Genomic DNA, 15,172 nt, shown 5'->3' with positions numbered 1-15,172 from the left:
TCTTCGCATCGTTTTGCTGCTGGCCTTTGTGAAATGTTTTTTTCAAAAACCAGGAATGGAAATTGAGATCGAAACGTACTGCAAAACCGATAGGGAAAAGTGAAGGAAAGCGAAGGGATTGCAAAGTCGGATTGAAAAGAAACTGGAGCTAGCGTATGATGCAAGGAGGAACCGAAAAGTGAAATATGAAATTTAAAAAAATGAAAATCATCTAAAGCATGATAAAATAAGAAACTAAAACAATAACAACTTATTGACAAAAATGTTTTAAAAAAACAATTCCACACAAGCAGAACTTCTTTCACGGGAACTTTTCGTTTATGATCGTGATCGTGGAGCAGCACACCAACAAAAGATGGTTTTGCCCGAAGGAAACGGTGAAGCACATGCGCTGGAAAGGTGGAAAGTACAATGGTTGCCTGTATGATGACGGAATGCAAATGAGCAACTGCATCGTACCCAAGGAATCGCCCAAGGAGACAACATGAAGTAAGAGAGGAAGAGATCCCTGGGCAAGAAGGTGGCATCCGGAACACACGGTGATTGTTTCGAGCACGAGAGTTCAGTTTGATCGTTGTGGAATTTAATAATTTTTGATCACTCACTTACTGGCGCTGTGCTTCACTTTTCGTGCATTGGTTGTTAAATTCCCTCAAAATGGAAGAGAACTTGATGGATGCAATCATCACCCGGTCCCGCTCGTGCATGGACATATTGCATTAAAATGTGCATTAAAAGCACATTTGTTTGGCATTGTAAACAATTATTATTGTGTCGCTGGAAAGAAAGTGAGTGGGCGAGACTGTCTTTTGCTGTCCCAGCAGCGAAGGGGAGATGAAAAAAGGAAGTGACGAACTTCCCGTATGTTTCTTTGTTTGCTTAACTTCCCGTCGGGAATTGTGTGGGCTTATGTTTGGAAACCATAACTCTCGCCTTTTCTTGGTCGATTCAGGTCGCGACAATATTTTAAGTAAAGAAAGGAGAACTATAAAATATATTTATATTTTGTAGTTGTACGTTGTACTGAAGAGAAACTCACTGTACCGTTGTGGAGATGAAACACAAGATTTGCTTTGATTTGCTATAATTCCTGGGCCGTCTCTTCGCCTGTCGCATGACCCCTCATGACCAGATGGAGATCTGGTGGAAACTTTTTAAGAATTTCGAGCTAATTAAGTATTGCAAATTGAGTGACTAAAATGGGTTTTTGATGTAATTTGTTGAGTTTATTAAAATCTTAGATTAACATCTTTTCACTTAGCACGCTAATTTAATCAAATCATGAATCATGGCCGAACTCCTCGATCTCTCACTTGCTCAGTAGCTAATCACAAAATACAAGGTAAATCCATAAATGTACTGAAGAAGTTCTCATTATTTCTGCAATGTACTACTCCAAAAACCTTGTTAAGTAAAAATGGGGTTTTAAAAACAATATATTGCATACCTTTCGGCGTATTGATTCAACTCGAACAACTCACCAACTCCATTTAAACAATGTTAATCAACTTTTTAAACACATGTTGGTTAAACTTGTTCCACGATGCTTTCAAGCATTAGTCATAATCATAAATAACCGTTATAAAAAAAACGAGGAAAATCAAAATCGAACCCTTGATCAGACAATCCGTGTTTTGTCGTCCCAATTTTATAGCATCCGAGTAGATGGTATTCTCCAGTAATTATTGCTTAGCTTGTTATAAGCCTGTTATAATACCATATCAAAGAAGCTAGACGCATCTCAAACTCTATCACGAATCTTAGCTAATAAATAGAAGCAATAAATGGTGCAAAGCTATAAAAATAAAAATCTCTCTCCCATACTCAAACCGGGTCTCGTACCATCGTTGGAACCTTTCGTACCCAAAATGAACTAGTTTTAAAGTGCAACTACCCTTCACAGCGGGCGGTGTGCAATATTCCTTTCCTGGGTGCAGCTTCTCGCATTTGCGTGCAGTCGGATTTGCGTCCAAAGCCGGTTTCGGGATATGTTTATCACCCAGTGAGCGTGTACCACTGCAAACGGAGATTCTCACCGTGGACTGGTTCAATATCGGTTCGCCGGTGAAGTTCATACCTGATGTACCAGAGTTACATCGCCTCTCTCTCTCTACTGTTTGGTGTTAAAAGCCACGTGAGCTAACATAATTTAGTTGTAATCGAAAAAAAAGGAATGCACGTTAAAGGAAGACCAAATGAGAAGTTTCAACTCTCAGAGGATTGCAGGATTAATAATCGTTGCGTAAATTAATCCCATATTTTGCCACCTCCCCGGGGCCACGTCGTTTCGATAAATCATTTTGCTTTGATAGTCGACCACAGTCCAACGGTTGTCCCACAGGGACGGTAGGTCTTGTTTCTTTTTTTACCATCGTAAGTGGGCTTAATTATTTGTCGTCACGCAGGACCCTCTGCCTGGTGGCTGATGAACGTGATTTTTTTCCACCATTCACTAAAACAGGATCCACACACACGCATTCCCTGTTCCATTTACTATCACTTCAGCTTCACTGCATTAAGTGATTTAATTATCGCGCACCGAAAACGCAACGAAACGCTGGTGGAATACGAAATAAGCGCGCAGTGCCAATCGAAGGTGACGCAATACATTTAAAGGAAGGGACACAGGTGTGTATATTTCCTTTGGAAATTGTCGCTAGGTGACAAATACAATTAAAATGCAATAAATCAATGTCCTTCGAAGGTGCCAAGTTGGGCGTGTGTGCGATGGGTTTGTTGAGCACGATTCAATGATAAACGAATAAATCAGAACATGGGTTTTATTGCATTAGACATGGCTTATAGCCTTGCAGATGATAGATTCATTACTAATCTGTTAGTAAAGGGGAAAAAAGAGTTAGTATCTTACAATTTGACGTTTGAAAAGTGGTCTAAAGTCATGACAGTGCTGGTCATAACAATTCAAACAATTCTATTAAATCACTTTCATATTTTTTTTTGTAAACTTTAGTTCTGAGAAGTATCAGGTAAATACAAAAATGAAATCAATACACCTGTAATATTTTTTACAATAATTTATTGTAATTTACTATGATCTTTGCGAAAATCGTATTTTTAAATACGATCGTAGATCTATTCCAATAAATTATTTAATTATCTTTGGTTGTTGAAATTAACTTTTGCGGAAATTTAAAAAATCTATTGACAGTTAAAAATGAGTTGTAAAACGCTCTATAAGTGCACATCACCACTAAAACGTCAACAGTTTAATTATAAATGAAACACTTGTTCATTAAAATCGTGTTTATTCATCCCACGAAGGGAAAACATAAAATAATAATTTCCAACCGGTCTGCTTATGTTTGCCTTCCAGCCGAACATAAAACAAACGAGTCAAAATTATGTTACAATTCACCATGCACATCTGAGCCGTAATTGGCGTTCATAATGTGGGCCTCGCCCGTAATGGGTCTGTTGAAATTGTGATTTGATTGATGCAAATATTCATTCCAAGCGGTCGATGCAACAGAGTGCAATGCTCTATCGTTTGCCTTATCTACGATCTGCACACTGGTTGTTCCATTTTGAAGCCACTGTACGCGAAAAGGGACTACAATTAATGGCTCAAAGATGACACCCATATTTTATACTATTACTTTTCCCTCGCCTTCAGCTTCTTACGTCCCTTCTGGGGGATGGAAGTTGTAGGCCGACAGCCAGACAACCAGACAGGCAACCAGACAGATATATAAAACAAAAACAATGCGCAAAAAAAAAAGCTCAAAGTGGGAAGGTAACTGTTCCACTGTTCGTTTGTTATTATTTTCGTTAAAATCACTCACATCACCCCACCCCCGGTCGGAAAAACCAATTTATTTCCAACCGACGGAAATCAAGTCGGTCAAACCGTGGTTCAGTTTGCTTGCTGCTTCTACTTCTCGGGGGGGTTGGTTTTGGGAATTTTTAAGGGGGTGGATGAGAATGGGAAAATTAATTCCTCACCACCACAACCCTTCCTGCTGTTCCTGTTCCCCCCCCCCTGCCATGGCTGTCCCGTGGGTGAATTCAATTGGTGGGGAATGAAAACTGTTGCAAAGGCATTTTTGGGCATTCGCATTCGTTTCGTAATTATAGATAATATCTGCCAAAATAGCACCGGCTGGTCAAGCACAACAATTGCTGCCCCATCCATAGAGGTGTGCTTTTACCTTACAGAAATACATGGTAAAACCAAAAACAAAAAAATCATTTCCCCCGGTCTAACACAATACGTGAAGGTGACCATTGGACTTGAATTTTTATTAACAAAGCCTCTTTCCTTCCGTGTTCCTTTCGTTCATAATTGAATTGCAGGTTCGGCTGGAAGGGTCATCAGAATGGTATGTAATGCAACCTTGCCTTCGAAGTTCGGTCACTTCAATAGAATGGAGCTGTCTCACAGGTTAGTTCGTTAATTTATGGTCGCAAAAACAATGTGTACCTGATGAGTGGTCGGTTGCACTTATTTATTTGCCTGGCTACTTTATTGTGCAAAAAAAAGGAAATAAAAAAAACAGACTAGGTATGTAGTGATTATACGATTTAACTCAAATTTGTAATCATAAAGCTGGGAATGCGATAAAATAAGTATTCAACGTGATAAAAGAATACGAGTTGGAGGAAAGGCAAACTAAAGAAATAGAACGAGAAAATGAGGTGTATAAAACTTGTAGAGAAGTAAAAATGATAAAAAGAAAGCAAAAAAGTACCTATTTTCTTTCAAATTACAAATCATAAAAAGTGTAAAATTGTGTAAATAATTAAAACACAAATCGTTTGTTTGCCCGATCGACATTTGTTCGCTTTTTGGAGACCAATTTGAGGGGAGAAAACATTTTACCACACACTTCATTCTTTACACTACCCATTATCAGCGTTGTAACCTTTCTAAAAAAACATTAAAAAAGAACTCTCCTCCCTCCCCATAGTTGCCCCCTTGCACCACAAACATGGTACATCTCAATCCATTGCGCTCGTCGCTTGTATGACCGTTGAAGTCTTTCGTTTAACTTTACGCCAGTAAATATTTGTTCGCGTTCGGGTTTTTCGTTGTGTGCGTTCACCTGCACACAGAAAGACGATACTTTCTTCTCCTGGTTGCTGGAGAAAGTGCGATCGAATTATAATGATCGAGAGAACATCCTACCAAGATCACCTTGCTGTTGCTGCTACACATACTGCTGTCTTAATTGAAGGTGTTGCATTCGTCAAGCGGACAGCTGAATTTGACGTGCAAAGAACCGTTAAATGCACCTGAACGGTACGGTTTTGGAAGGTTACGAGCCGAATCATAATCTTCTGTGGACACACTGTTTAACACCATCATTATTCTCTTTTTTCGGTTCAACATTGTCACGGGACGGTTGTTTATCGGTACAACATCGGAGCATTGTCCACCGACCGGCACTTGGTCGGTAGTTTTAATCGTTCCAACAGCTGAACGAGAAATGTTATTTTCAATGCAAATAGCTCACCTGTTTGCCTTGAACGAGAATAAAATAAATGTGTACAGGTGCGATCCCTTTGCGGTGGCCTTTAAAGGTTTGGCTCTAGTAAACGATAGCTCAACGATGGTTATGAAGCGAACCATTTAGGTGAAAATTATTTTGTTTCATTACGTTGAAAGATTATGGAAGAATGTTTGGAGTTGTTTTTGATAAAGGCAGGTGTTAAGATATTTTTTATTGCAATATTAGTTTACTATCGTCTAAATGTATCTAAATTACATCAATTAACTAACAAAACAGCTTTAAACAAAAAAAAAGAATAAAAATAATACAAAAATAAAAAAATTCTAACGCTCATTTTTGCACCAAATTTTGCCTATAACTCGGTCGGTATCCAACGGATCGCCAATCTTTAACCTGTGGTCGATAGATGGCATCAATGGCTACATTTCCTTCTTGAACGGCCATGCCCTCAGATGTCTGTGTCAGAAGTTATTCGAGGAACCATGTTCCATACCCTGTTTGAGAAAATGTAAAATTTTCCTCATTTTCGCACCAAGTTTTGCCTATAACTCGGTCGGTATCCAACTGATCGCCAATCTTTAAACTGTGGTCGATAGATGGGACCAATGGCTACATTTCCTTCTTGAACGGCCATGCCCTCAGATGTTTGTGCCAGAAGATATTCGAGGAACCAAGTTCCATACCCTGTTTGAGAAAATGTAAAATTTTCTACATTTTTGCACCAAGTTTTGCTTCTAACTCGGTCGGTATCCAACGGATCGCCAATCTTTAACCTGTGGTCGATAGATGACACCAATGGCTACATTTTATTTTTGGGCGGCCATGCCCTCAGATGTCTGTGCCAGAAGTTATTCGAGAAACCAAGTTCCATACCCTGTTTGAGAAAATGTAAAATTTTCCCCATTTTTGAGGAATTCACCAAAATTTATAAATGTAATATATTTTAATGCAAATTTGTTGCAATAAGTTTCTTTTCACTCGAATAATGCTATAAATTAAAAAAAGAGTAAAAAATCAGAAAAAAAATTTTAAAAAAATTTCAACTCGAAAATTTCATAAGGGGTACCCCTTGCCATTTTTTTGAGAAATTTTGCAAAAAAATTTAAATTGATTTTTTTTAATGCCAATTGGTTGCAATAAGTTTCTTTTCACTCAAATAATGTTTTAAATTAAAAAAGAATAAAAGTTTAGAAAAAATTAAACAATTATAAAAATTTCAATATTTCATAAGGCTCATTTTTGCACCAAGTTTTGCTTATAACTCGGTCGGTATCCAACGGATCGCCAATCTTTAACTTGTGGTCAATAGATGGCACTAATGGCTACATTTCCTTCTTGGACGGCCATGCCCTCAGATGTCTGTGCCAGAAGATATTCGAGGAACCAAGTTCCATACCCTGTTTGAGAAAATGTAAAATTTTCTTCATTTTTGCACCAAGTTTTGCCTATAACTCGGTCGGTATCCAACGGATCGCCAATCTTTAACCTGTGGTCGATAGATGACACTAATGGCTACATTTTCTTCTTGGACGGCCATGCCCTCAGATGTCTGTGCCAGAAGTTATTCGAGGAACCAAGTTCCATACCCTGTTTTAGAAAATTTAAAATTTTACTCATTTTTGCACCAAGTTTTTCTTACAACTCGGTCGGTATCCAACGGATCGCCAATCTTTAACCTGTGGTCGATAGATAACACCAATGGCTACATTTTCTTTTTGGGCGGCCATGCCCTCAGATGTCTGTGCCAGAAGTTATTCGAGAAACCAAGTTCCCTACCCTGTTTGAGAAAATGTAAAATTTTCTTCATTTTTGAGGAATTTACCAAAATTTATAAATGTAATATATTTTAATGCAAATTTTTTGCAATAAGTTTCTTTTCACTCGAATAATGCTATAGATTAAAAAAAGAGTAAAAAATCAGAAAAAAAATTTTAAAAAAATTTCTACTTGAAAATTTCATAAGGGGTACCCCTTGCCATTTTTGTGAGAAATTTTGCAAAAAAATTTAAATTGATTTTTTTTAATGCCAATTGGTTGCAATAAGTTTCGTTTCACTCAAATAATGTTTTAAATAAAAAAAAAGATTAAACAATAATAAAAAAAAATTCTAAAATTTTGAAAATTTTCTTAGCTTTTTTGGGAAATTTGTAAATCGCGTTCGCAAACGCGACAATTGCTAGGCATGTAGTGAACAGGGTAAGAGAAAAGCATTTGTGGGTGAAAAACTTCTTAAGGTGAATCAACTGACGCACGCTATTTCCTCTTGCAGTTCATTGCTTTTGTTTGCCGCTCTATCCCGCCCCTAGGGGCCACTTTTTCCTAACATTTATCATACAACCTCCGTTCCTTTTTCCTGTTCCTTTCCTCTCCACACATTCAACGCAACAACAGGCTAGAGGCGACAAAAGACAAAAGGTGTACAAAAAAAAACGCGTCAACGCCCGTCTACTGCAGCATCATGGCTGTCATTCGCAAAGTTGTGATGGAATGTGTCTCGTTTGTGTTATTTTTTACTCCCCTTCTTTATTTTGCTTAAGCAACTTTTGTTTCATTCTCCACCCTTCTTCTTCTTCCACCCTTCAAAAGCAACTGATGTCGTGAGCGAGAGATAAATGCATAGTTCCTTCCAACCGACTTCACCCGTTGCGAGACGCGTGGCGTTCATGGTGATGAAGAAGTTTAATAAAACTAATCTATCCATTAAAAGAAATCAAAGTAAAGGGATGGCGTGACAGGGCGTCCGGAGAGCCTAGTGGAGGGGTGGGAGGGTAAACGGAAATGGTAAAGGAAGTGGGACCTCTTTTCCACGCATGACACTGTGGAGAAGATCGCGAGCAGCTCGGGTTTTTTTGTCTTCCGCTTGTCTTGATTTGCTTCATGTTTGTTCCCCGGTAACTTAAACCGGTCGTTTCGGATGTTTGGTTAAAATGGAAAATTGGCTTATCGCTAGTGTGTTTGCGTGTGCAAGAAAGAAAATTCGTCACGAACGTTTTGGGCGAGTTTTGAGGTAAAGACGTAAAAAAAAGAACACCCAAGGGACAGACAGAGATCTTAACACTTCCTTTGTGTTTGGCTTGTTGTAGGAAGAGAACAACGGATGGGGCGAAGAAAGGTCACTGGAAACGGTGACACATTCCGCAAAGAGGTCGTCGTTGTGTCATTCAGACGAAGTGCGAAAGTGAATATTTGTTGGGTGGGACGTCGCCCACGGGTTATTGTTCAATTCCGGCTTTTCAGCTTTTTTCATCTCTTGCTACAACGAACGAACGAACGAAAGGGGAAAAATAAATAAATAATTTTGTTAGTCAACGAACGTGACGTGTCAACGTTAATAATTTCGAGCAGTGTACTAGCTGATTCGAGCAGTTCGGATACCTTACACTTACAGTTGTACACTTTTTTTAAACTAAAAAACCACAAAGAAATGAAATCTGGTATTCGACTTCAAGAACTTTTGGAAGAAGATTTCACCAAGAATTTTTAAAACAACCCAACTTTTTCGACCAGAGAAACTTCTCGAAAAACCCAACATGTGCTCTTGTACATCATAAATATTTGCACATACGTTTCATGCGATAAAGATCCGACCACAGATTTCGGCAAAGGAAAACAGCAGAATTTACAGCACACCTTTAGGGGCCCACTTCGAAACGAAAATTTGAAATTATATTTTAAACCCACCACGTACCAGCACAATGTTGCAACGCGCTGCTTCGAGCACTTTGAAAATGAAATAACGCTTGTTCGGTGGAATTAAGTTCAACAGTTTGGACGATAAGATAAACGTCGGACCCACCGGGTTGATTGTATTCCCGTTTAGTTGTTGTGAGGGTTTTGTTTTTTACTTCTTCAAATAGTGTTTTCCTTGTTTCCTCTCCCCTTATTGAATGTATGGAGGCCATTTTGGTCTAACAGCAGTTTGGTCTTTTTTTTTTGCAATTTTTTTCTCCTCTTCCCCTATACTCAATGATAGGTTCTTGAGTGTTAAAAGCGCACCCGCAAGAGCAGTTACTAATAAAAGGTGTGAATACCTCGATCATATGGTGGGTGCTCTGTGCAGTTTTCAATCTCCGCACATGTTTCCGTATCTTATTCTTATGATTTTCCAATGCAAACCGCAAACAAAAACGAAGCAAAATTTTTCCATTAGAAATGGAAAGAAAAAGGTGGCAACAAAAAAAAAATAGAGACACAATCACGCATGCCCATTCCGTGCGGAATGAAGGCAGATGAACAAGAACAGCCTGTCTTGTCGGTGCGTTTTTTTTTGCTTCCTGCTCCTGGTGTGAGGATTGCTGTCGGCCAGTGTGGTGAAATTTGCAACAATGCAACGAGATTGCACCACTAATCGTGGGACGAAGTGTGTGAGTGTGCCGACGCATGTCTGCCTGTCGTCGTCTGCATCTGATAACAAAGTGAGCGGCTCGGGCTGAGTGAAATGAAGTGAAGTGATAATTGTTCACCCCATTCCAATGGGATTAGTGGAACGGTTCCCAAGCGGTTCCCGAGAGTAGAGGGTGGCGGAACAGGGCTTTCTTTCTGGAATCTCGAAACGAAAACAGATCGCGCACGTAACGAGATGAAATGCAAACCATCAACAATCGGTACAGGGAAAGACAGGAGACACATTTAAATGGGTTTAAATTTTTTTAGAAGCTTCCTCCCTGCAAGCTTCCCGTTAATCGCTTCGGCAAATAATAAATGTGAGTTCGAGCTTAGTAATATCCACCTTTCCTACCATGTCAACAAGCTTCGGGTTGATAAATATTGTCCATTAAAAATGAACATGATTTTATCTTTAACGATGCAACTATCTTCCCTTTGAACGATGGAAACTTGTCCCCATGCATCGAAATCCACCTGGGAACGGTATTACAAAATAATAATAAAAGAGAAGCTTTTCGTAACGCACACAGTAGCCCTCCCCCGTGCCACATTTATCATTGGTTCGATGGAAAGCGGTGTAAAGAATCAACCTCCAAGAGGACACTCGAGCGATCATCGACCGACCGCCAACAACGAAAGACAGCAACGATCGATCAAGCGACGAACGTGCGGCCGCCCCTTGAGAAGTTCCTTTTAGGTACCAGGATTTAAAATTTAGAGCAGAAATCGGGTTACACAAAAGACTGACCTCCCAGCAAGCCCAGGAAACCTCCCCCTTTCCCCCGTTCTACCAACCCCCCCTCCAAACCGGTACTTTGACTTGTGGTTTTTGACCATAACCCTGAGTGAAAAGAACGCTTGAAAGCTGCTCCACATTTTGATGAATGAGGTTATTAAATAAACACCTCCGCTGGTGGTTCGGACCGCTTGTGAAGTGTTGATGGACGTGGAGTTTGTGATTTCCACACGTGATGCTGTGTTTGCCGCGGACAGGTCAGGCTCGCGAACGTGCGTCCGCGTGTGTGTGCGAAGGTTCGAATCGAACAGAGGTCGAATCATGGCCGGTTAAGAGGATCGAATAATATTTGTTTTTTCTGGCACATATACACACGCGTATGTATTCTCTTTCCTGCTCGAGTGTGAACGAGTGAACCAGGAAACGTTCCAAGTGCCGCCGATCAGCGATCGCACTGTACTGATGTTAGCTATGATGATGGGAGAGTTATGCGGAATCAAAACAAATTCCCGAACCGGGAGCGTGGTTGGGATTAATTCTTTGCCTTTCGGGAGTTTTTTTTTTCTTTTGGTAGAATTTCATCCACCTCCGATGTTAGCAAACAGAGGAATTTGTTCGCTGCACAAGCGCCCGGTACATGTACGATCGACCAGACGGGGGAAAGAAAATTGAAATATGAATGAAGTGGTTGCTTTCTTCAGACCCAACGGAAGAACCGTTTCGTGCGCGTATGCGGCCACCGGCAGCACCGTACATTTTCAGATGGTGTTAATTTAAAGTTCCGCGAGCTGTTTGGCCAGCTGAAGAGGAAGCTAACGGCCGCGCGGTTTTCGAACGCCGATGTTTGATTTGTGCTACCGAAAAATCGGCTTCCTTCCTACGGCAGCAAACTAAGCAGTAGCAGTAGAAGGGGGCCGGGAGAGTTGATGCCGTTGTGCTGATAAATTAGGAGCAACCCCAGGTTCGAGCTAGTCGATTTGAATGTCGGCAGTTTACCATTTTGAGTGTGTGTGTGTGTGGAAATGCGATTCGTTCCGATGGAGGCGAATCGTTCGAAACCAGAAGCAGAAGGTATTGGTTTCTTGTGTGCGCTGTGTACCACTAAGCGGTTCCAAGATCGTAAAATGCGATAGAAACCAGCGTTAAATCTTGCCCCGCGCGCCTTGGCACAAGGTACAACACACGCGAATCAATAGTGATTATGTTTGATGTCAAGCAATAAATAATTGGTACGAACAGCATTACAAAATGGATGCTGTAATCTGTTACACGGTCACGCTGATACAAGGCGATTCAAGTAGCAAGTGTAGCAAAGGTGCAGTAAAGATATTGTATATTTAAAAGCGATATGGAATTGCTGCTGGATGTCCGTGTTTTACTTGCCTGTAGCCGTACCTTCGTTTTTGACATAATTCGTTAACTAGATATATAATCAAATTTATCTCTTTTTTCAAAATAATTCGATATTTCAAATAAAGTTTAGGAAAAACAGATTTAAAATGGAAATGCTGAGGACAGACCAACGCTTTAAGATTTTCTCGAAATGAAGAAATATTTCGTTGCAAAATTACTGTGACTGCGTTGACTTCTCTGTCCTCTCTGTCGACAGGAATATTCAGCAAATCCATCCTAATCAATCAGATATTGTCCCATTTTTGCAGAAAAGACCTTGTTGAGTCTCATTTATTTCCAAAAATTTAACTTCATCTATTATTAATCATTTCAAGATTTAATCAAACATTTTCCAATGTTAAGCATTTCAGACGAAATCTTCAGTAATTTGAGTTTAACTTCAATAACTCTTCTCTGTTAATATGAAAACAGCTTTAATATATTCAGTTTCATCAAGAAGATTCCTCTGTTTTTTTTCTGATCCATTGGAGCATCGTGAATAAAAGTGTTATCGACTTAACTATCATTCCTCAACAAAGAAATAAAGCGGCATAAAGTGTAATCCAATGAAATCTGAGTGAAGATCGGATCTCTTTCGGATCAGTAAAAAACCGTCACAGATCCATCATGCCTGATACGCATCCATGGGACAAGATTTAGAAAAACAAAATTGCTTCCACTTAAGCACCATAGTACGCCTTTCGAAGCGTTCCATCACGCACGTAAAGTGTTGTGTTTGTTCAACGAAAACACACATTGTGCCGCGTTAGTTTTAAAATGCAGAGCAAAAGTAGTTCCAGCCGATTGAGATAGCATCCCCTGAAACAATGACACTGCATTGTGGGTGATGAGAGTTTGTGCCGTTTCGTTCGTCATAAACACTTGAAAAGACCTTCATAAAAGAGGCCCATCTTTCGCAACGATAGTGTACACACGGTGGAAAACGGATGCTAAACAGTGCGAACAAGCGAACACTATTTCCGAAGCGTTACGAAGATCAAAAGGGGGGCGGGAGAGTTGAAGAAAACATTAATCAACCGTTGCCGACAATAAGCGGGGGATAGCTGCTCGGATATCACTCAGATTCTGCAACAAACCCGGGACACGGGATGGTGATGAAAAGCATTTTAATTTATTTAATCACCCTAAGCGCTTCACCAGTGTGATGCGAGCATACGATGGCAGATTATGCGTAATGTGTGGCTTTGGTGCGGTTTGATGCTAGACACCGGTTTGGAAATGTGATCTTCTCACTCGCGAGTTGGGAAAGAATTTATTACAAACTCCCATGTTGGCCCATCATCACCAACAGCGATGGAGTGGGTTCGTGCGTCGATTCGTCTTCTCACCCTGTGTGGACGCGTGTAAAGCGCTACGCGAAGCTGGGAAAATAGAAACAGTCCATTTGATACAACATTCTTTTCCGGTGAGACACGCGTCCGTTCGGTCGATCGTCTAAGCTACAAAATTCCAGAAACCATTGCAGAATGACAAATTTTTGGTGGGCCGCAAGCAACGAACCCCGTTTAAGGAAAAGACTTAAAGCGACGAACCCACCCCTGGGGTGGAATTTAAATTGCCATTAAAGTGATTTCGAAAAACGAAAACATTGACGGGTAATGGAAAGGTTATTTCATAATGGTACGACAAGTGAAATACCACCAGGCGTCCGGTTATGCTTTGTTAAATAATGTTGTGTAATCGATTTTTGCTCAAAAATTTTCTACTTGAAAGAGCCCCAACCGGGCGACTCCCCCAGCGGGAGTTTTGATCGATTTTCTATTGTGCACCCTTTTGCTTTAGAAAGGGGGAGGAGGGTGAGTGGAAAAGCCCGCTTCTATGCTTCATTAGTTCCATTTTTCAAAAGAGCTCACTGTCAAAAAGGTGAGCAAAAGTGTGCACTCCCGGCTGCGAATCTGGTGCTCCGTGTGGTGCTGCGTATTTATTGTTACAAAAGTAAAGGAAGGGTTTCGCTTTTTTAACCCCGATGGAGGATGGATGAGCTAGCTAATGGTTAAACTCCTCCTTCTGTTGTTGGTCAACACACATATACACAAGACAAGACAACGCCACATTGGACCGGAATAAAGATCCGTTAATGATTTTACCGCACATGACGCCGAATTCTTGCTTAGCTTAGAGCCTTAGGGAGGAAAACTAGTTCGCCACTTACCGGTACTGCACCATTGCCGTTGAGGTGGGGTACGATCGGTACAGTCGTGCTGGTGATGGTGTCGGTGTTCGGGAGTGGTTTCTCCCTCGCAGGCTGCAGGGTGGGCTCATTATGCATGTCTGGGTTCTAGAGCGGCCGGATCCCGTTTCGCATCGCCTGTCCTGATCGATGGTTGAGCCAACAAAACGCAATCGTAACGAACGAAATAATACTGTAATAAGAGAGAGAAAGGAAAAATACCATTAGAACAAGGGAAACCAGAAGGAAAGGCCACAAAACACAACAATCATTAGTGTACGACAAACAACAGGCAGCGGGGCAAATTGCGTGAAATATGCTTGTGCTCTAGTTTTACGGTTGGTTGGGGAATAAATGATCGTTTTTCCTTGGCTGACACGGGTAGCGTAAACGGGAGGATGCAAATCCTCCAAACCTTGCAGCATATGGTGTTTATGGGGTGGTTGGAAAAATGATTTTCTTTAACCTCAAAGCACAGTGTAACGAGATACCCATTAACCGGGTAATGGTTGTGTTGGGGAAGGAAAATTGTTCCTTTTTTTTGGAAAAAGCGTGACATCAGAGGTGAGGGAGGAAAAATAAAGAAATGTTTGTGTTTGATGGAGAACTCTTCCAGTTGGGTTCGGAATAATATATTACATTTTCTCAAACAGGGTAAGGAACTTGCTTCCTCGAATAACTTCTGGCTTCTTGCAAAAGTTGGTGCAAAAATGTGGAAAATTTTACATTTTCACAAACAGGGTATGGAAATTGGTTCCTCGGATAACTTCTGGCACAGATATCTGAGGGCATCGCCGTCCAAGAAGAAAATGTAGCCATTGGTGCCATCTATCGGCCACAGGTTAAAGATTGGCGATCCGTTGTATACCGACCGAGTTATAGGCAAAACTTGGTGCAAAAATGAGCGTTATGAAATTTTCAGATTTTTAGAATTTTTATATTTTTTATTAAATTTTTGTTTTTTTTTTATTTAAAGCATTATTTTAGTGATAAGAA

The 15,172-nt window shown here is 40.4% G+C and overlaps 1 protein-coding gene across 2 annotated transcripts in view; it reads right to left on the bottom strand.

The window, feature by feature from the left end:
• Window positions 1-15,172, bottom strand: part of LOC125768336 (uncharacterized) — a 60,005-nt gene that overhangs the window by 6,154 nt on the left and 38,679 nt on the right. Inside the window, exon 2 of one of the 2 annotated variants that reach the window (XM_049435803.1) lies at window positions 14,159-14,369. In XM_049435803.1, coding sequence (XP_049291760.1) covers window positions 14,159-14,275 — 117 coding nt within the window. In that variant the 5' untranslated portion in view covers window positions 14,276-14,369. Of the gene's footprint in view, window positions 1-14,158; window positions 14,827-15,172 lie in introns of those variants that run through there. The other variant, XM_049435804.1, reaches the window with a different exon arrangement.

The sequence above is a fragment of the Anopheles funestus genome, chromosome 3RL, assembly GCF_943734845.2.
Source record: "Anopheles funestus chromosome 3RL, idAnoFuneDA-416_04, whole genome shotgun sequence".
Taxonomy (NCBI): Eukaryota; Metazoa; Arthropoda; class Insecta; order Diptera; family Culicidae; genus Anopheles; species Anopheles funestus.
Note: the sequence above shows the minus strand (reverse complement) of the source record. Positions and strands in the feature narration are given on the sequence as shown.